The sequence below is a fragment of the Prunus dulcis genome, chromosome 3 (genome assembly GCF_902201215.1).
Source record: "Prunus dulcis chromosome 3, ALMONDv2, whole genome shotgun sequence".
In the NCBI taxonomy this organism is placed as follows: domain Eukaryota; kingdom Viridiplantae; phylum Streptophyta; class Magnoliopsida; order Rosales; family Rosaceae; genus Prunus; species Prunus dulcis.
The window spans coordinates 7574711-7596738 of NC_047652.1; the positions used below are offsets into that span (position 1 = coordinate 7574711).

The following is a 22028-nucleotide window of genomic DNA, read 5'->3' on the forward strand; positions in this document are numbered from 1 at the left end:
CCAAGTTATCGTCTTCCTGTTATCTGAGTGGATGCATTTTCTTTTTGGGGGATTAGAGAATGGTTTTACCTCACTATACAATTCCAAGTACACACCCTTTCTTTTATTTCTCTTACTCATAATATCATCCTGGATATGACTTAAACTTACAAAGTATGGTTCTGGTTTTATTCTGTTTATGCATCAGGTCACATACTTCAAATGTGGTGGAGTGTCACTTGGTGTTGGCCTGGAACATCGTGTAGCAGATGGCCTTTCTGGTCTCCACTTTGTAAATACATGGTCTGATATTGCTCGAGGTCTTGACCTTACAATTCCACCATTCATTGACAGGACATTACTTCGTGCCCGAGACCCACCACAGCCTGCATTCGATCACATTGAATACCTACCTGATCCACCCATTAAAACTGGTACAAAAGCTGTAGGTGATGAGAGCGCAACGGTATCCATTTTTAGATTGACAAGGGAGCAGCTCAACATCTTGAAAGCCAAGTCTAAGGAAGATGGGAACACAATCAACTATACCACATATGAGATGTTGGCAGGTCATATTTGGAAATGCGCATCCGTGGCACGTGAACTTCCTGATGATCAAGAGACCAAACTACATATTGCAGTTGATGGAAGGTCCAGACTGCAACCCCCACTCCCACCTGGTTTCTTTGGCAATGTGGTTTTTGCAGGCGCACCAATTGCTGCAGCAGGGGATCTCAAATCAAAACCAACATGGTATGCTGCAAGCTGTATTCATGATACTGTTGTGCGTATGGACAACGATTATCTTAGATCAGCGCTGGACTATCTTGAACTTCAGCCTGACCTGTCACCCCTTGTTCGCGGAGCTCATACTTTTAGGTGCCCGAGACTTGGAATAACTAGTTGGTCTAGGCTGCCGATCTATGATGCTGATTTCGGTTGGGGTCGACCTATTTTCATGGGGCCTGGTGGAATGGGATATGAGGGGTTGGCTTTTGTGTTACCAAGTGCAACAAATGATGGAAGTTTATCGGTGGCCATTTCTCTGCAATCTCAACATATGAAATCATTCTCCAAGTTGTTGTATGAGATATAAGGAAATGAAATGCGTCGAATGGGGGCAATACGTTGAACAGACTTTGGGCTTCTGTGTGTGTCCTCTGAGTTCTGGGACTTTTCATTGACTCTAGCCTAGCTGATCGGAAAGCAGCTGTTTTTGAAAAGTTCAAGTGGTCTTTTGGTTAATCTATATTAGAGTATCTGTTTTAGAAACAACCTAGTACTGAATAAGATTGTCAGAGTATCTGTAAGCTTTGTTTATTGCTGTGGAGGACTTCTTTTTCGGAGTATCTGTAGTTTACTGTGATTGTTGATAAGGTTTTTAACTGTGATTGTTGATAAGGTTTTCTTTCTCCATGAAACAATAACATACTGAATCACTTTGGTTGCATAAAGGTTGGTGCCTTTGGTAAAGCTGCACTTTGGTTATACTTTCAGAAATTTTGGTTTAATGCAAGAGCATTTGTAGTGTTTTTATTTCTCACTGAAAAGGGATCAAGAGGTTCTTCTTCTGGAGACTTCAGTGTCAAGTCTGCCCATTTGCTGAATTTTCCCAAATGAGAATTCCCAGCTGTTCCTTCATATGGAAATCCAAATTGCCTCCTAAAGACAAATGCTTTCTTCTTCAAATAAGTAACCAAGGAACAAGGACTTAAAGAGGCGTATGGTTTCTGAGTAGTCTAGAAGGAGATCTTGTTACCCCCAACAACTTCAATACTCTCAGTTTGAATGCTGCTATGACTGGGTTGAAGCTTCTTAGGCATGACCCTCCTTCTCAGTTGGGTATATCCCCTGGAATTTAGGCAGTTTTTCTGTGGCTTGCTGGATGTTATGGAGGAGGAGGTGCTGTAGGGCCTTTGGAAGGGAATTTCAGTTGAGGGCGTTTTTGTTCACCCCTGCTGTAGGGCCCTTTATGTTCAACACCCACTTCATTTTGAACAAAAATGAAAATAAAAGATTCCATGTTTATGTGCTAAGTTGGTTAGTTTAAGTAAAGATGGTCACTATGTGAAAAATAAAGAGAAGGGCCTAAATCTTTTCAAAATAAAGCTCAAAAAGCATCTGTTAGACATATAAAAGAACTTTTTTACTACTATAATTTTTGGGCTAAAATGTTTTATAGGAATCCCATTTTTTAAGGGGCCTTGTGCTGTCGGCCGTCCAACACACGGCATGCCATGTATTATTCCAAACTCATCATTTTCGTTACTCTTTCTTAGAATTCGATCAATGTCATTCTTATCCTCTTATGCATACATGAATATCTGTATATCTTTGATGTTCAATGGTTAGATTACCGTCATTTAACTCAATTTCGTCAATTACATTAAAGCCAACTCGTCTAAACTACTATCAAATTACGGATATTTACAATTGTTTGATTTTGAAAATTACCGTCGTCCATATTATTGACAACAACTATTGAGCCTCATCTATGCACAAGGGCTATAGCCTAGTGCGACTTTGGGCCTAAATCCTTTTGTTTTAGAATCTCCAAGCCACGCCCTCTCCTTTAGTCACATGTAAAAAAAGAATAATAAATAAAACAAATCAAAATGTTAACGTACAATATTCTGGCAAAGAAACAATGGAAACTCCAGTTCTGAACTTCACCAATTCCATCAATCCCATGACCTCCATTACTCGACCCTTGCCCTTTTTCGGTAATTTTCTTCTGCCCCAACTCTCTGTATTATATCAAATTAAATATGGTGGTTCTCCTCATCTTCAAATTAAAGGTTGTGATTATAATCTCTCTAATTAAAAATAATTTTTATTAGAAATCATCCACTTTTTAACTGTCTTAATTTTAGTCCTCAAACTTTCAAATTAATAAATATGACCCTCAAAATTTTGGGTCACACATAAGTTTGGCCCATATCATCGTTTGGAGATGTGCAGGCAACGCATGTGACCTCCCCACTACAAAAAAAAGTGGCAACAGTTATCATTATTTGGTGACTAAAACTTTAGCCACCCCAGCAAATGTCACCAAATAATGCAATTTTCAAGACTGCAACCCCCACTCCCTCCTAGTTACTTTGGCAATGCGATTTTCACAACAATGCCAATTGCAGTCGCAGGGGATTTCCAATCAAATTGAACATGGTACGGAGCAAGCCACATTCATGATGTTTTGGTTCATATGAATGATCAAGGTTTCAAAACACAAGGTGTTGAGGCGAGATGCTTTTGATCCCGAAAGGTGAAGCGTAACTCTTTTGAATATTAATTATTTTAATTAAAAATATAAAATAATAAAAATAATTATAAATGAGTACTAATTGTCTCCTAAGCATAATAATCAAGTATTCTAGGATGACAATTTAGGGTACTGCAGATATGATTTCGGGTTCAGCAATTTTACTGGGTGGGAGGGGCATAAACAATTGCAGGGTACTTACCCCAAATCTCAGAGTCTTAAAAATAGGCTAAAGATTGTGATAAATTGCGAGCATGCCACTGTTAGTAGTGTAAAACCCTAATAGATCTTAATGAATTAAAATAACTTATGCATCAAGAAACCTAACTTCCAATAAAACAATTGTGCTTGGAATGGGGAACTAGTTCAATATGGATTCTTTTCTATGCTTCAAGATAAATGAGGATTTTATTATGTCTCTAATACAAAGCTAAGAGATAAAAACATAAACAAGTAAACAATGTGTCAGATCGATCATATCTGGTGAGAACTAAGACTGCCACCACCTTTGAGTTGCTTCATAGCCATTAGAATGAGGGTATTTTTGCTCACCACTTTAACCCAAGTTGTACCATCACCACCTTTTTCAACACTTGATACGTGTCTATGGGCATAACCATAGTTCCACAAATACAACAAAGAGTTAACTATGGTTATGCACATGGACACATGTCAAGTATTGAGAAGTATGGTGATGGTACATCTTGGTTTAAAGTGGTGAACAAAAATATTTCCCCATTGGAATAGCCTCAAAATGTTAGGAAGATCTGGTAACAATCGAGTAGAAGCGCCACTAATGGGCAATTCAAGATTATTTCCCCTTTTTTAGACTTATCTTTGACCTTGCGTGATTATCAATTAAGAGCATCCGCAATGGTTGTTCAAGTTCAATGCAATAGTTCATAAATTGATCTTTTTTGGCATCTATTGAATTGAACTGCAGTTTTACTTGCAATGGTACAGTTCAATAGCTTCAAATCAATAGTTATATCTACTTACACGTTTTTTCACATACTTAAATAAAATAAAGGGATAAATTTAATAACACTAAAAATTGTACCATTGCAATATTCTCAAAGACATCTTTAAAAAGAGACCAATTTTGAAAAAAAAAAGAAAGATGTATTTTTATTTATTTATTGCATTGAACAACCATTGCAGATACTCTTAACCACATAATGCATTAATTATTGCATTTTTTTAATTTTTTATTGGCATGTAGGTCCCCTAGTTAGCCTATGACAATTGCAATAGAGGGTTCATCACATAGAACCTTCTATTGCAATGAACTAAATCACACAATTGCAAGTGAAATTTTAATGTTTTAGTTCAATTTCATGCAATAAAATTGCATTGATTCTAACCATTGCAGATGCTCTAATGGACAATTCCTCTTTTAGCGCCACTAACTTGGCCAAATTCTCATTACTTTATATCAAAATAGTGAGCCCAAGCCATCAATTGGCCCAATTCTTTTATTAATTCCCATGGATTGAAAATAGGCCCAAAACACAGGGATGTAACTGAAGCAATTAATATTCTTGTACAAAAACTCAAAATCATATGAGCATGCTCTCATCTTCGCCTGGTATCCGAGTTTCTCCTCTTCTACTGCTGCACGTAAGATATAGTGCATACTTTAAATTTCTTTTCAAAGGTCTCATGGCATAGTATTAATTTTCACAAATCCACAAATCTGTTTTGGTTATTCAAATTACACAATGAGGATAATCTCATTAAATTTCTTTTCAAATTGTGGCACTGCTTTTTGCCAAATTAGAAAACTGTATAACAGTATTTCCTATATCGGCTGAGATTGTTCCTACAACTTAACGATGTTTTGCTGCATGGGAACTGGGGAGGAAAACAATGAAGAAATGTGTGACATTGCTATGTATGTAATTATTGTGTACATTTATTAAGTAAAAAAATTCAAACAATTGCTTCTATTGGTTAGAGCAGTTCTAGCCATGCGCCCAAGCCAGGCAGGAGGGGGGGTTCCAAGCCTAAAACGCATTTCTAGCGGGTCTTTTTTGCCTGGGCAGCCAGTGGGTCCCATGGAACTGGGCTGGTCCGAAGGCAGAACGAGCTTGAGGGCGAGCTGACGCCAGCATGCGGGTTTAAATTTTTTTATCGTTGGCGCGTGCATTTCACGCTCCAAAAGTAAAAAAAATTTAAATTCCGTGCGTTGTCGCCTGGTTAGCGTCAGTCCTTCCTTTCGCCAATGACTAGAAGCCACGTGGTGGACTCTGGGCGCTCCGATTGGTTTTCTCCTTCAATCCAATGCTTGCCCTTTTTTTTGCAATAAAATTATGAAAAAAAATTCAAAATAAAATTTTAAAAATACCCAAAAATTCATGAATTTTTTTCTATAAATATACCTACGAATACTCTTCACTTTCAACACCAAATCCTCATACATTTTCTTCTCCTTCTACTATTATTCACTTTCTACTCAACATTTTATTCACTTTCAAATTTTATTTTTATTTATCATCTTATAGCTTCTTCTATCAAAACTGGAGGGGCGTGGAGCACCATAAAAGATGTTTTGTTGTGTGTGTTGGGTCCAAATTAGTCCTTATCTCGTCATGGGCAATGAGATGAAATTCTCTCATATGTGGAGAAAAATTCATGCCGAATTTTGTAAAAGATCAGGTTCGACTCGTACGGAAATGACATTGTTGAGTAGGTGGAAAATTCTCAATACAGAGTTGGGGAAATGGAGAGATGCCTTGGCAAAACTGAGGGACAACCATAGAAGCGGGGAAAATCTTAGCAATGAGGTAAATTATTTGTAATTTTCGTTTTATTAATTTTAATGTCCTAATTTTTTTTATATAAATGTTTCTTGCATTTTCAATTTTTTTAAAATATTTCTTGCATTTCTAATATTTTGTTTAATAATGTTTCTTGCATTTCCAATATTTTGTTAATGTTTCTTGAATTTTCACTATTTTTTAAATGTGTCTTGCATTTCCAATATTTTGTTAATGTTTCTTGCATTTCCAATATTTTTTAAACGTTCCTTGCATTTCCAATATTTCATTCCAATGTTCTTTGCATTTCCAATTTTTTTTTTTAATAGATTATGCAAGCACAAATGTAGTTTGGTGCTATTGGGCAAGGCAAAAAAACTTTCAACCATGACAAATGTTGGGAGGTGGTGAAGAATTGTTTGAGATTCTGAATTATTCCAACGGGTCCGACCGTTGTGTTGAACGAGACACCACTCCATGATTCACCGACATCAGGTTCGCCTTTAGATTCCCCGATGAGTCAAGACTCACCCATCCAAAAGGAGCCGATGCCTATTGGTCGAAAGGCAGCGAAGACGAAGATAGGGAGTAATTTTAGCAATGATACATCAAAATTTTTGGAGCAAATTGCAAGGCACAGCGCCATAAGAATTGAATTAGACATGAAAACCCAAGCGGACGAGAGGGCAATTCATGAAGAATATGCAAGAGAAAGGGAATATGTACGCAAACAAGACATTGAGTAGAAGGATTGAGAAACCATGGCCATGGATACAAGTCATATGTCCCCTGAAACAAAACAATTTTGGAAGTTAGAACGAAGGGATGTTATGAGAAGAAGACTTTTCCGTGACGATGGACCTAGCAACACGGATTGGTTAAATGATCAAAACCATTAAGTTAGTTTGCTTGCCTTTTATTTTTTTGTATTTTAATGTTTTGTATTATAAAGTAGTTGTAATTCATGTATTTTATTTAATTAGTAGTAATTCTTAATTACTTGTATTGGTTTTCTTTGAAATATTGCACGAAGAGAATAAATAGCAACCAAGTGAAAGGGGGTCGAGACTTTTACCGAAATTTCAACAGTCTCTCCTGAAAAAAAGGGTCTTTTCACAAATTTTCCACCTATGAAAAACAACAGAAAAAAAGTTCTCAACTGCCAGAACACACAATGCTAAAGGCGCACAAATTACAAAATAGGCCTTCGGCCTTAAATTCAACCCTACATGGGCCATAACATAGCAAATATAAGAAATCTTTAGTTTTACAACCAAAGCATAGGTATCAAAGGAAATTAAACAAGTAAAATTGCCCTACAATTGTTCAAGGCACGAGAGTACGAAGTCTTGGCTCGGTTGGAAAACAAAAATTGTGAGTGGACAAAAACAAAGTTTTGACATACTTTTAAACAAACATACTAACCCCACCGTTTTGGAAAACGATGCCCAAACATGCTGAAAAACCATTTATATAGCATAATTGGCTCTAAAAACCAAGGTATCCCATAATCCCGATATAGCATATAACACAAACTCAAACTAGACCTTTTTCCCTTCTCAGACCACTCTCTTCCAAGACACATACCTATAAGCACAACAATTGAGGAAGGACCCTCACAAATAAATAAGAATAATATATATATATATATATATATATAAGTATAACCACTTAACCAATACTAGTATTGGGGAAACAATCCAACATGGGGATTGTTTGACTTAGGGCTGGGCATTCAAACCAGCAACCCTGTCAAACCGCCCACACCAAATCGATGGTTTAGGTTGGTTTGGTTTTTTTTTCAATCTTTTTTTGGTCATCGGTTTGAACCCAAACCAAGCCGAAATATATGATTTGGTGTACAGTTTGCAATATTCAAAACCATGGTTTAACCAAATCAAACCGGAGATATTAAACAATTATTATTATAAGATATATATATATATATAATACATAGTTTCAATCTTTCTTTTTCTTCTCTCTCAATCTCTTCGTTTGCCTTGTCTTTATCAATCCACATCTCTCTATTTTGTTTTCTCTTTCTTCTTACGTCTGTCTTCACTCCCTCTCCTCGTCTCCCTCTTCTTCTTCTTCTCTTTCTTTTCTTTTTCTCCTCTTTTTCTTCTTCTTCTTCTTCTCCATCTCTCCATCTTTTTTTTTCTTCTTCTCCTCGCCATTGCTTTTATTTCTTCTCTCTCTCTCTCTCTCTCTCTCTCTCTCTCTCTCTCTAAGAAAGCCAAAAACCGAAACCGAACCAAACTAAACCACCAAGTCCAGTTAACCGAAGTGGTCAGTTATCATCAATTATGGTTTGGTTTCGATTTTCAAAATAGCCAAATCGAGGCCTACGGTTCGGTGTTTATAGTTGAGCCCAAAACCAAACCAACCCAAACCGAGCCCACCTCTAGTTTGACTAGACCACATTCAGAAATCCTCAATACACATGTGGCAAGGGAAGAGCAATCCAATAGGGACTATTGCTCCCTACACAAGCACAACATAATCTTCAATACTCGTGCGGCTGAAATAAGTCTAACGCACGTTGACTGCCCGACAAGGGCCTAGGGTAACACCCAGTCAAGGGTGCTCGGGTTTCAACATATTGCACATCGCAACAAATATACCATAACCATATGCCGAATTCCAAATATTCGAAATTACCCAATCCCATATACATAGACAACCGAACATTAATAGAGTCTATAACTCAATACCCAAATATTTAATCGTAGCATAGATATCAAACTCTCAAAAGCATATATACCATAACCAAAATATTCACAAACTTCAAATATCAGTATAACATCCGATAACCATAAGATATTCTAACCCATAATTAAAACAACAATATAACTTCTTAATCTCAATAGTCAAAATAATCAAATTGTATATATATGCAATCCACTCTTTGAAAATAATGATAATGTAAAACAAAGTCCACTCACGAAAAGTCCAAAGCTGCTTGACCTTGTTCTTGGACCACGGCCAAAAACTAGCCGGAACTAGCTGAATCGAAGTTGAAACCATCGGCTAAAATGGGAATATTGAACGATATGTAAAACCTCCAAATGAATCCAAGATACCTATACTAACAGCTAGAGCACGTCAAGGGGATGAAGAATCATACATTGGTCGACATAAACAACCGCTAGAATTGCAAGAAATTGCACGAACATCGTTGGCGATGAAATGAGGGTTTTGCAAGGTTCGAGTCTAAAATCACGACCAAATTTGGAGTCTTGAAGGTGGAAATAGGTATGCACGTGTAGAGGAGGAAGAGACGAACGTTTTGTGGGTCGTGGTGTCGTCGGCTGTGGCCTGATGGAGGAGAAAACACCAGCCAAACATGCCGGTTTGTTTTGGGAAGAAGAAGAGGGTCGCGTAAGCAAAGACAGAGAAAGAGAGAGAGATCTGATTGCTCGTTTTAAAACCCAACTTTGGAAAAATTACAGTTGTGCAACTACACTTCCGTAGACCACAGCTTCTTTATTTAAACCCTGATTTGGACCTACTACCTGCCTACGAACTCGTGAGAGCGAACACTACGCAATGGTGCCACTCATTTCTCCAAAATCCTTCTAGATTGAAAAGGGACTGAAGTGACCTTACCCCCAATGGCAAAATTATAAATTCAGAAATAAAAATGAATTGAATAAAACGATTAAATTAGGTCGAGATGTTACAATATTGTTGTTGTTGTTTTTCTTTAATTAATGTAGCCTCGTGGTAAAATTAGTTGTAGAAGTGTACATAATTCATTAAAACGAACAGTTAAAGTTTTGACACAAGAAAAACAAAGCAAAAAAACATTCCCACCAAGAACTTAAATGAAACATTGTCCTTAATGTTGAAAATAGTAAAATCATATCATGCAATGTATCATAAGGCCAAGGGACGAAACAAAGCAAAATAAAATTAAAACAAAAACTTAAATTACTTAAAACTAAACAAGCAAAGAGGAACGATTGGAAATTAATACTTCCCTTTGAAGCAATTAGACCGAGCATGGATGCATTTGGAGGTCGCAACTTCTCCCAATACTCCACACTTCCCATCCTTATGATTGGAGTTGCCTTCTCTCTCCCCCCTTTTTATTGAGCTATCCTAGATTGCTAAAACGAACACAGAAAACTTAAAACAGAATTAAAAGGATTAGGAAGCAAAAATTAATATGAAAAGTAAAACAAGTAGGGAAACGAAATAAAACCAAACTATGCTACCAATTCCCGACAAAGGAGCCAAAAACTTGTTGTGTTGATTCAGCTGCAACAAAGTTGATTTAGCTATATCCTTAGCTTGTGATACTCGCAAGTGCACGAACCGTTGGGTAGTATAGTATATGTAAGTGCAAGGTCGATCCCACGAGGATTGATGATGGATTGATTCAATTCGATTCCCTGCATAAAACAAAAATGGAAACAAGGTTTAAAGATTATTGAGAAGAGTACAAGAATTGAAAACTTAAAGTTTAATCAAACAAAGAAGAAAGGCACTAAAACTAGTTTTGGGTTTAAAAACAATTCTAGGACACTAGGGAACAATCCAATTCTAAGTCTCAAGCAATTAAGTTAACAAGTTCAGTTCAGATTCATAGATTGATTCTAGCTAAAGTATGAGTAAGCCATGGTATCTAGTCCTAACCTTGAATTCCTAATTACCTAATTCAGTCCTTGTTGTTGAACCTACATTAAGCATCAGAAATCCATTAAGTATAGAAGAATGTTATAAACAACCAAACATGTATCTAATCCCTGTTGTCGAATGTCCATACATACTCTTCCTATTCATAGTTCAATTCGAATTAAGGTATATGATTTCTACTCTTAATTTCAACCAAGATAGCTAACATGCAAGTTTTAATGGTGATCAATAATTCAAACAAGCATATTAACTTATAAGCATATGAATGATGTAGGACGAAATATGGGTCAATTATGGTGTGAAAAATTAATTAAAATAAAGTGGCTCAAAGTTGGAAGGAAATCGTGCAAGAGAGGAAAATTCCAATTAAATGTCAATTATGGCACTAGGAAAAGAAGGAAGGCGTATCATTGGGATTTTCTAATTGATTGAGCAAGTTTGAAGTAATTATGATCCTGTCAAGATTTATATTTAATTTATATTTTGAAGAATAAGTTATCTATTAGGATATTATTTTCCTAATATGATTTTTATTATTTTATTATTAGCCAAATTTAGGAATATTCTAGAACCTAGGGTTTCCTATAGTTTTAGGGTTTCTTTGTTTTCTATTTAAGCCAACTCATGGCATTGTATTTGTGAGTTGATTCATCTTATTTTCAATCAAAATATTTGAGGTTTACTCAATTTCTCTTGTTGATTCCAGTTTGTTGGTGGATTCCGACATTGTTACCAATAGGGTTATCATTCGATCCCCCTATCCCTTATATCTCGTCACGTCAATGGATAAGAACAAGAACTGTAATTGAAACTTGAAAACTAATTCAACTTGAAAACTTAAAATAAGAAATTACATAACAATGAAAAATAAAATACAATTAAGAAAAACGTAAAGAAAAATCTGGCAAAAGAGTTTTATTATAACAATTGAGAATTTAAAATGAAAACTAAGAGAAGAAAAACTAAAATAGTAGATGCCCCTAGATCCTTGCCTTCGGCTCCCCATGGTCTCTAATTCTAACTATATTTGGTGCCCAAAGTCTTGCACAACTTCTGCACACCTTTCATACCTTATTCTCTCTGCTGTAGCTCTCTATTTATAGAGAATGAAAATCTCTTGTAGCAGCACATTTCCATGTGGATGTACGGTACATTTCCATGCCTAAGTCCTCAAATAGTCTATCTTGCAGCATATCAAACTTTCTTCATGTGCTGGCTGCTGCACTTTTAATTCATCCACCTGTTATGGCAGCCTTTGCTTGCCTTTGGCATTTGCAAACCTCCAAGAGGTTTTGCTGCCAACGTTCTTCTTTCATTTCTTTGCATTATTCTTTCTCCTTTTGGTTGCTGCCCATTCCTCTTTCTTTTCTTTATCTTTCTCTGCTCATCACGTGTTGGCATATTGGCATTTTGTGTCAGCCAACATCATTCTTTATACTTCTTCCTATTCTTTTTCATTTGCTGTCTGCACACATGGTGGGCTGCTGCCCAAAAGTTGCTCCCTTCAATCTTTCCAATTCATATTTGCATAGAAAATTCCACCTTTTCTCCTCTATTACAATTGGTTTTAATCTAAGAAGTACGGACACGGATACGGATACGGCGATACGATACGACACGACATGGGGATACGGCAAATCTCCAAAAATTAGGATACGATACGTTATGGATACGGTAATTAAAAATTTATATTAAAATATAATAATAACAATATATATATAATTTAAAACATATTTTAATTAACATAAAAATTCAAATTCATCAATCAAAATTCAAATTTAAACTCTAGAAAAATAAACAAAACAAAACAAAAGTTTCAATCAACTACAATATTTGTAATGTCTTCTCCAGTAAATAAAGCAACCTCCAATGATGGTTCATCTAGAGAAAGGTTAGCAATTTCAAGCATCCCAACACCTTGATCAGTTCACAATTGTATATCATTTTGTACCCTTCTTGCTTATGATTTGGTTATGTTATTGAGTCAAACATGTGCTTTTAATCCCTTTTTCTGTTTATCATTCAGTTCATTGGGCCTTAGGTAACAATGGTGTCTTTTGATAAGAAAAGATGCAAAATGGTGCAAAAACGAGCAGACTGGGTTAGCAACTCATTTCGGCCTTAACATCTTCCTCCGAACTTGGATTTGCCCAAATAAATTGTGGTTGGAAAGATGAGAGTCTGAACTTCAAGATGGACTACTCAAATGCATCAGATAATGAAGTTGAGCCCAATTCGTGCGCCCATATACACACCAGACCTGACATGTTGAGCAATTAAGGGAGGAACATGTTGAGCAATTAAGGGAGGTAGATGTTGAGCAATTAAGGGAGGAACATGTTGAGCAATTAAAGGAGGTGTGTCAGCTACTCAAGTGGAGATGAGTCACTCCATTCACCAATAATTCACTCCAGCCATCCTATATCACTTCATTCAGCCCAAAATCAGAAAAAAGTCTCCAGCAAGCCTTCCTTCCATATTCCTACGAATTTGTTCTTTCTCTGCCATCACCAGCCACCCAAACTCATCCCAAATCACCTCTTTAGTTGCCATACTCTAGACATGAGAAAGTTCTTGGAGTAGCATTAGAAGTGGATAAGCACCTGGAGAAGCCTTGGAAACCACAAGCAACTTCAAAATTGGTTTTCTCTACTCTTATTGCATTCAATATGTTTTCTCATTTTTGCTTAAGTTTCATTTCCATTATGAGTAGCTAAATTCATAACTAGGGCTATGATGTAACCTAACATGAATATTCTGGGTTTATAAGTTGAAGTTTTGAGTTTCAAGTTTGATTCATGATTCATATTCCTATTCTTTATGCTTATCAGTTAATATGCTTGTTTGGATGATTGATCACCATTAGAACTTGTATATTAGCTATCTTGGTTTGAATCAAGAGTAGACACCATGCTTTGATTTGAATTGAACTATGAATAAGAAAAGTATGTATGGACATTCGACAACAGGGATTAGATACATGCTTGGTTGTTTAACTTGTTCTTCTATGCTTAATGGGTTCCTAATGCTTAATTTAGATTAGACAACAAATAATCAAGTTAGGGAATTAGGAGCACAAGGTTAGGACCAGACATCATGGCCTAATCATACTTTAGCTAGAATCAACCTTTGAATCCGAATGAGACTTGTCACTTGACTCCTTATAACCCAGAATTGAATTGTTATGGTGAATCGAATGCCCTAGTATCCCAACCTGTTTTCCAGCCTACAAAAGTACTCTTTGTTACATTTGTTCACCTTGCTTTTGTTTGAAATTTCGTTTTGCCTCATTTGTTCAACAATTACAACCACTCTTGCTTTAAATTCTATTTTAGACTTAACCTCCTACTTTCTTGAATCTGGTAACCTAAGTACATAACTAATTTTAACTTCTCAGTCCTCGTGGGTACGACCTCGTACTTGTCTTGCTATACTACTAATTGGCCCGTACAATTGCGAGTTAACATTTTAACACACCTTCTTCACCCAAGTTATCAAATCCATCTCCTCCAATATCCCACATTTGAGTAACACCTCCAATATATAATATTATTTAATTACCTAACCATAATTTTCTTTTTGAGGAATGCTAGCAACCTTCTCTCTAACCTTCTGTTTTGGACATTCTCCCTTCTCTTTATGACTAGTATCATTTTCCTTACACTTAAAACAATGTCATTAATGCATCACACAATTTAGTTTTTGTTTTCCAAGTTTGCCCTTTAAAAATGTATTGGCTTTTATATTTCATTCAATTTATTCAAATTTTATTATAACTTCTTTAGCACATTGTTAAAAAAAATAAATAATAAAAAAATAAGAAAAACATCATATTTTTTAAAAATAAAAATAAGGTTTGTTTCATGACATTGTATCATCTTTATTTTGTTTTTAACAAAGCACGCGTCTCTTTGGAAAATTTAAGAATTAAAAAAAACTTCAGTTTTTATTTTCTTATTTAATTTTTAACAAGGTGGTAAGAAAGTTATAAAAAAAAAAAATAGCTTGTTATTAAAAAAAATTAATATATTTAATAAGGGTAAACTTGGAAAACAAAAACTAGTTTGTGTGATGCATTAATGACATTGTTTTTAGTATAAGAAAAGTGACACTTGTAATGAGAAAAAGGGAGAAGGTCCAAAAAAGAAGGTTAGAGAGAAGGTTGCTAACACTCCCCTCTTTTTTTTTATTTTTATTTATAACAAATTGGTTGTCACGTGGAAGGGAGGGAGGTGGTACATGTGAACTTGCAGGTATACCATGTGATGGCTATATATTTGAAATATAATAATAATTATATATATAAAGCAAAAGGCAGAGAATGGTGAAACATTCAAAATGCCAGAAATTGCCCTTGGTTAATGCAAACATTAAGAATTGAAATTATTAATTAAATGAGGATAATATGGTAAATTCACACTTTTTTATATTTAAAAAAATTAAAATTAAAAGAAAAATCAGATAATGAATCCTATTTTTATGGAACACAACTACCCATTATCTTTTTTAATTCTAAAATAAATTTATTAAAAAATAAATAATAAAAAAAAGAGCCTCTCGCACGCGCGAAAGGCAGAGAATGGTGAAACATTCAAAATACCAGAAAATGCCCTTGGTTAATGCAAACATTACAAATTGAAATTATTAATTAAATGAGGATAATATGGTAAATTCAAAATTTGTCGTATTAAAAAAATTAAAAAAAAAGAAAATTCAGATAATTGATTCTATTTTTATGGAACACAATTATCCATTATCTTTTTTAATTCTAAAATAAATTTAAATTTTTTTTTTAAAAAGCCTCTTGCAGGCGCGGAAGCGCGTGCAGAGAGGCTAGTATTAATAATAGGAGAACCCAACTAACAGATCAGTTGTGCCATTAGTAATAATAATAATATGAAATCTTGGCCCGTGAACTTGTAGGCAGAGCAACTTGATAAAAAATATAATATATATATATATATATATAGAGTCCCGATCTCTTGGACCACAGGAGTTCAAGAGATTGTGGTCACCCACCGTTGGATATTAATCCAATGGTTCAAAATGATATATATAAATGCAATATGACATAAATGATTATTACCCGATTCAAGTCATAAATGAGTGAACCGTTGAATTTACATCCAACGGTGAGTGACCATAAATCTCTTGGACTACAGGGGTCCAAGAGATCAGGACTGTATATATATATATATGTGTGTGTATAAGGGCAAAATACAAAGCTGGACTAGAGAACACTAGAGAGAGAGAGACAGAGGCGAACATACCGACGACGGCCTCCAAAAACACAGAAAGAGCACATTTTATATTGAATCATGACCACCAGATGAAGACAAATTGAAGAACCACGCTTCTTTTATTTTTTGGTGAAGAAGAAGAAGAAGAAGAAGATGAATTGATGGGTGGTGGTATGGTTATGCCCATATATGTATATAAAGAAGATGAAGATCTGTCGGAATTAGGAAAAGATCTTCAAAGTTTCAAAACAAAACAGGTATCCCGTGTTGTTCAGGACTTCCTAGTTGTGTCAAATTCTTTTTTTTTTTTTTTTTTCCGAAATTATTTCCTAAATCGTATCTTCAAATTGGGATACGTAACATATACGCGTATCCTTTTGTGATTGACCGTATCCGTTGACTCGGATACGTATCTCTGTGTATCCTCTGCGTATCGTGTCTTCGTGCGTATCCGACACGGGATACGCTGGTCTCCGTGCGTATCCGTGCTTCTTAGGTTTTAATACATTAAGAGGAATTCTTTCAACTTTAAAAATCTGAAAACCAAACTTCATAATGTAAAACAATGTTACCAAGAGGTGTGGTAACAAGCAGAAAAAGAGGTAGCACACAAATGATTCTACAATAGGATTAAAGCTCCCAATGTAAGCTAGAGAGAGAGAGAGAGAGAGAGAGAGAGAGAGAGAGAGAGAGAGCAAAAGGCCCAAGAAGGGCAAAGATGTAATTTTGCCTATCTGTTGATTCCATGAAAACGGGCTTGACAAAAACTAGATTATCTCTTTCCCACTAAAGTCATGTGGAGCCTTGAAATTTCCAACTAATATTAAGATTCTGTGCCTGTCGATCTACTGCACATGTGCCACAGTAAAGCTGCCATTAGCAAAGTCCTTCGCAAAGCACCATATAAAAACTGGCGGTGTTATCAGCTTTAAAGCATGTATCTCTTGGGGCGTCTATAGCTTCTAAGATTTTACATTTATTACTATCTTCCTTAGTTCCCATTTCCACGTTCACTTTTGATCGATCCTGGTTGTAGTCGTGTATTTGTGTTGTAAGTTGTGATCACAAGAAAGAGGTCCTAATTTTCTTATATTCTTTTCTCATAAGGAAAAGAACAGTGTGCTCCTATTAAAGACCAAAGAAAAAAAGAGCATTAGAAAAAGAAAAGATGACGGAGAAGGTGACCGTGAGCGTAAGGGAGTCAACGATGGTGAGGCCTGCCGAGGAGTCGACGCCTCGGGGCTCACTGTGGCTCTCCAACTCGGACCTAGCATTCACACCCTTTCACACGTCCTCTGTTTACTTTTATAGACCAAGCGGTGAGCTCAACTTCTTTGATCGGAGAGTGCTCAAGCAAGCGCTCAGCAAGGCCCTCGTGCCCTTCTACCCCATGGCCGGTCGATTCAAGCTAAATGACCAGAATGGCCGTGGGGAGATTGATTGCAATGCGGAGGGAGTGCTTTTTGTTGTGGCAGAGAGCAACTCTGTCGTTGATGATTTTGGCGATTTTGCGCCCACTTCCGATTTCCTTAAGCTCATCCCCGCCGTGGATTACTCGGTTGGAATATCCTCATATCCCCTTTTGGTGTTACAGGTATTTAATAATTATCATCCAAGGTCTTTTATATTTTGTAAAATTTGTATATGTATATACTTATATTCTCGTTGCACGCGTGTTACTCATTGCATCATTTTGATCTAGTTTTGGAACCGAATAAGATGTTTCATTGAATTTTGTCATTTTAAATTATCAAGTCTTAGGTCCCTCTCGTTCGCCTCTGCGGTCTCGTCATGCTCCGAGTACCATCGAAACACCACTTTTAACTCTTCTACTCTTCATCAGAAAACTTTTGTTCTATTTTGAAGCATATATGCTGTCTGCAAAATCCAAACCCACTCACATGTCATCAGAAACCCAAATTCTGCAATTTTGAGCAATTGCAACTTCAAATCCAATCCAGTCTTTCCGAATCATCCCAACCCATCTCTATATTAACGTATTTCTCTTAATTTTAAGTCAAGTTTAATAATAACAAACATTTTGTATTTGCATCTCTGTACCAAAAGCTGTGGTTCTTTTCTGGTCAGACAAACTGTGGTGCTTGAGAGAGAGAGAGAGAGAGATTACCAATAACCATATATTTATATATGGTTGTGTGTTTTAATTTCTACGTATATATGCAAACGCAGGTTACGTACTTCAAATGTGGTGGTGTGTCACTTGCTGTTGGAGTGGACCACCGCATTGCAGATGGAGCATCTAGTCTACACTTCGTAAATACATGGTCTGATATTGCTCGTGATGATCTCTCAAATATTAAACCACCCTTCATGAACAGGATGTTACTTTGTGCTCGAGATCCACCTCAGCCAGCTTTTCCTCACGTTGAATATCAACCTTTTCCACAAATGAAATTAGCTTCTGATCATCTGGAAAGCACAAGTAATACTACTGCCTCGATTTTTAGATTTACGCGGGAGCAGCTCAACATCTTGAAAGCCAACTCTGCGGAAGATGACGGCGGGAATATTAATACAATCAAGTATAGCACATTTGAGGTGTTGGCAGGGCATATTTGGAGATGTGCTTGCAAGGCACGTAAACTGCCAGATGATCAAGACACCAAAGTACTCATTCCCATTGATGGACGGTCTAGATTGCAACCCCAACTCCCACCCGGTTTCTTTGGCAATGTCATTTTTAGAGCCACACATATTGCTGCAGCAGGGGATCTCCAGTCCAAACCAACATGCTATGCTGCAAGCTGTGTTCATAATGCTTTGGTCCAGATTGATGATGATTATCTCAGATCAGCCGTTGACTATCTTGAGCTTCATCGTCCTTGTGTTTCCCCACTTGTTATGGGGGCCCAGTCGATCAGATGCCCGAATCTTCGGATAAACAGTTGGGTTAGGCTGCCGATTCACGACGCTGATTTTGGCTGGGGTCGACCCATTTTCATGGGGCCTGGCACACTATTTGACGGGATGGCTTTGTTGTTACCAAGCGCAACTAATGATGGGAGTTTATCCCTGATGATTTCTCTGCATTCTGAACACTTGAAATCATTTTCCAAGTTGTTGTATGACATATGAGGAAATGTCACGGTTGAAGAAATTTGGTGCTGTCTGGTTTGAATTGCTGTTATTCCCTTAATCTTTATGGGTGTTCAAATTTGAAGTTGTGTATTGGTTCGTGCACGTTGCTTGATTGAGTATTGAAACTTTTTTTTTTTTGTGGAAAGTATGATGGACTTCTTGTCCACAATGCTAGTTCTGTTATAACGTGATTCTTAATAGAGGATTCTCTTTCTCATGAAATTAAAAGAACATTGGAACCAAAAGAGTAGGAGTCATAAAGACGTTCGAAAATTTTGTAAAGAGATTATCAAAATAATTAGAAATCTGAACGCCCCTCAAAGGTTACAAAACTCTTATTTCTAGGCCTATAGATACATCCGTTAATGATTGTACTTGCAGAACATACATTCCTAATGTAAAAATCGCTATTAATGATTGTATGTTCAAAATGCAAATTTAAACCAAGTAATGAATGTACAATACGAATAGACACTGTACAATCAAGTATGCTATATGATTCATAATCCACTATTATCTCTATGAATTTTGGCATCTTTATATTAGAAACAATATGAACTTTGGATCGTATCTGAATGTAGTGTTAAATTGCAAAATGGGCATGGTCGGACCTCTTTATTTTAGGACCTCCTTAGGCGTGGGTAAAGGTTCTCTGGGCTTTATTTTTGGCCTTACTAGTTATTTGCATTTTTGTTGGGAGACCTTACTTAAATTTGGTGTTAACAGAAGCCCCCTAAGTCCTAAATTTGGTGTCAACAGAAGCCCCATAAGTCTAAAATTTGGTGTCAACTGAAGCCTCCTAAGTCTTAACTTTGGTGTCAACAGAAGCCCCCTAAGGCCTAAATTTAGTGTCAACTACACCACTCTTTTCGATCCAATATGAAGTCTTAAATTGGTCAACCACGCCAAAACCCCAAGGAGTAAAATACTCCTTCAAGTTCTGTTAGAGATTCCTATACAAAGACTGCTCAAAGTCAATACGAACACAATTTTTATTTTTTTTTGGTCTGAAACTCATCTTCAAAGATTACACATAACTCATTTAAAAAATCTTGACATATTATCTTTTATTCAAAAATATATTTCTAAATAGATTCCAAAGATTTCAGAGATTTCCAATGAGATTACTCAGAGATTTCAAATCATATAGGTCACAATAGCCACACATTTCCAATATGATTACGAATTTGAGTCTAACTTCCCCAATTGACGTATATTGTTAGAGGGCGATGTGGTCCACCCGTCGTCCCTTTAGGCCTACCGCATGAGTGCAAAATGGGCATGATCGGGCCTCTTTGTTTAGGCTTTCTTAGGTGTGGATAAAGGTTTTATGGGCTTTACTTTTGGCCTTTTGATCCCAGTCAATTACTTTAAGTGATGGGCCCGCAATTGACCTACCATTTCCTCTCAGCTGGATGGGTTGCTTGCCTCTTACGGTACCTCCCATCTTCCTGTTCAAATTCTGGTTATCGAAACAATTCCAATTTCAAAAACTTATATAGCGTTAAGTTTGGTGTCAACAATGGAGTTTTGATTTTATGTTGCATGTTTAATAATTCTTTATTATATATATATATAAACAAATGCTCATGAGTCCTAGTTTTAAATTTTCTATCAATATATATGGTCTAATTCTTTTTACAGTATTTCATTGAAGACTTGGGAGGCCCATTATTCATTTTGTATATAAGCCTTAAAATCTCAGACCCCGGTGCATAAGGTAAAGACATTCAAATCGAAATTATAACTATTGGCTTAATGTCAATTTTCCTACCCTTTTCCCAGAGGGGCATAGTGGAGACAAAAATATCACCAGTCATGCCCTCACTCAATCCGCACACAAAACTTGAAAGTAATCTTATGTGGAAAACTAGCAATTGAACTTGTGAAAAAATAGTGAATGGACTTGGACCAACAATGCCCAAAAAAAAATAATAAAAAAAATATGCTGCTCAGCAACAATGCTATTACTTAGGGGTGGTTGCGGTTCGGTAACCGCAAATTTTTTCCTGAATCGCAAACCGACATATTATTTGCGGTAAGGTGATTTTTGAAATTGAAAACCGACCGCATTTTGCGGTTTACTGCAAACCGCAAAAATCGGTTGGTTACCGTGAATTAACGGTTTAAACCGATTTGAATATTTTGGTCCTAAATTAGACAATTTTAGATCTTTAAGTGTAGTCTTTTTGTGTCAAAAAAATTCAATCTTCCACACTTTTAAGCCTAGGTTTGATGCTTCTTTTGAAGCTTTTTGAGTTCAAGCATACGTTAACCAAAAAATATAAATTTACAACCTAAAGAAATAAATTCACAACCTCAACTTCTCAAGCATATATAAATTCACAACCTCAACCTCAACTTCTCGAGCATTCACAACCTAAAGAAAAATCCAATTCAAAGTTAATTAAAGTTAGAAACCAAAAAGAAAATGCAATGCAAAATGAATTAAAGTTACAACCCAAAGGAAAAATTCAATTCAAAGTTAATTAAAGTTAGAAACCAAAAGGAAAATGCAATGCAAAATGAATTAAAGTTACAATCCAAAGGAAAAATCCAATTCAAAGTTAATTAAAGTTACAAACCAAAAAGAGTGTAGGTGGTGGTGAGTGGATTTTATTATAAGAAGAAGCCATTCTTTATGAGTTAGAGTGGAGGCTGTGTTTTGGGTGTATCGGTTTGTGTTTGAAGGATTAGAGGCATTAGGTGTGTTAGAGTGGCTAGACTCCATCTATAACACAACATAACACAAAAGCATATTAATAACATATTAAACTCAACCAAATTAAAACACAACATCTAACTACTAAAATGCAACTTTAAAAAAAATATGTTTGCAGTTTGCGATAACTGCGAGTTGCCAAAATCACATACCGCAACTACAACCACAATTTTCGGTTAGTTTTTAACTATTGCGGTATAATGTCAGTTGATTTTTGCAGTTTTTCGATATAAAATACCATCCCAACTATTACTAGTAAAAGTGCCACTGAAAATATTATCAGCACCTGTATGTTGCTTTGCTTTTACTTGAAAAAAAAAAAAAAT

General features: G+C 36.0%; 2 protein-coding genes across 2 annotated transcripts in view; both read left to right on the top strand.

The window, feature by feature from the left end:
• Nucleotides 1-1355, top strand: part of LOC117621029 (shikimate O-hydroxycinnamoyltransferase-like) — a 4006-nt gene extending 2651 nt beyond the window's left edge. Inside the window, exon 2 of the mRNA XM_034351289.1 lies at nt 188-1355. Coding sequence (XP_034207180.1) covers nt 188-1075 — 888 coding nt within the window. The 3' untranslated portion in view covers nt 1076-1355. The remainder of the gene's footprint in view (nt 1-187) is intronic.
• A 14731-nt stretch (nt 1356-16086) lies between these two features.
• On the top strand, nt 16087-19091 carry LOC117622325 (shikimate O-hydroxycinnamoyltransferase-like). The gene is made up of 3 exons (XM_034352974.1): nt 16087-16138; nt 16989-17475; nt 18072-19091. Exons 2-3 carry the CDS (start codon nt 17050-17052, stop codon nt 18975-18977), a joined length of 1332 nt encoding a protein of 443 aa, XP_034208865.1. The 5' UTR covers nt 16087-16138; nt 16989-17049; the 3' UTR covers nt 18978-19091.
• Nucleotides 19092-22028: the final 2937 nt, after the last annotated feature.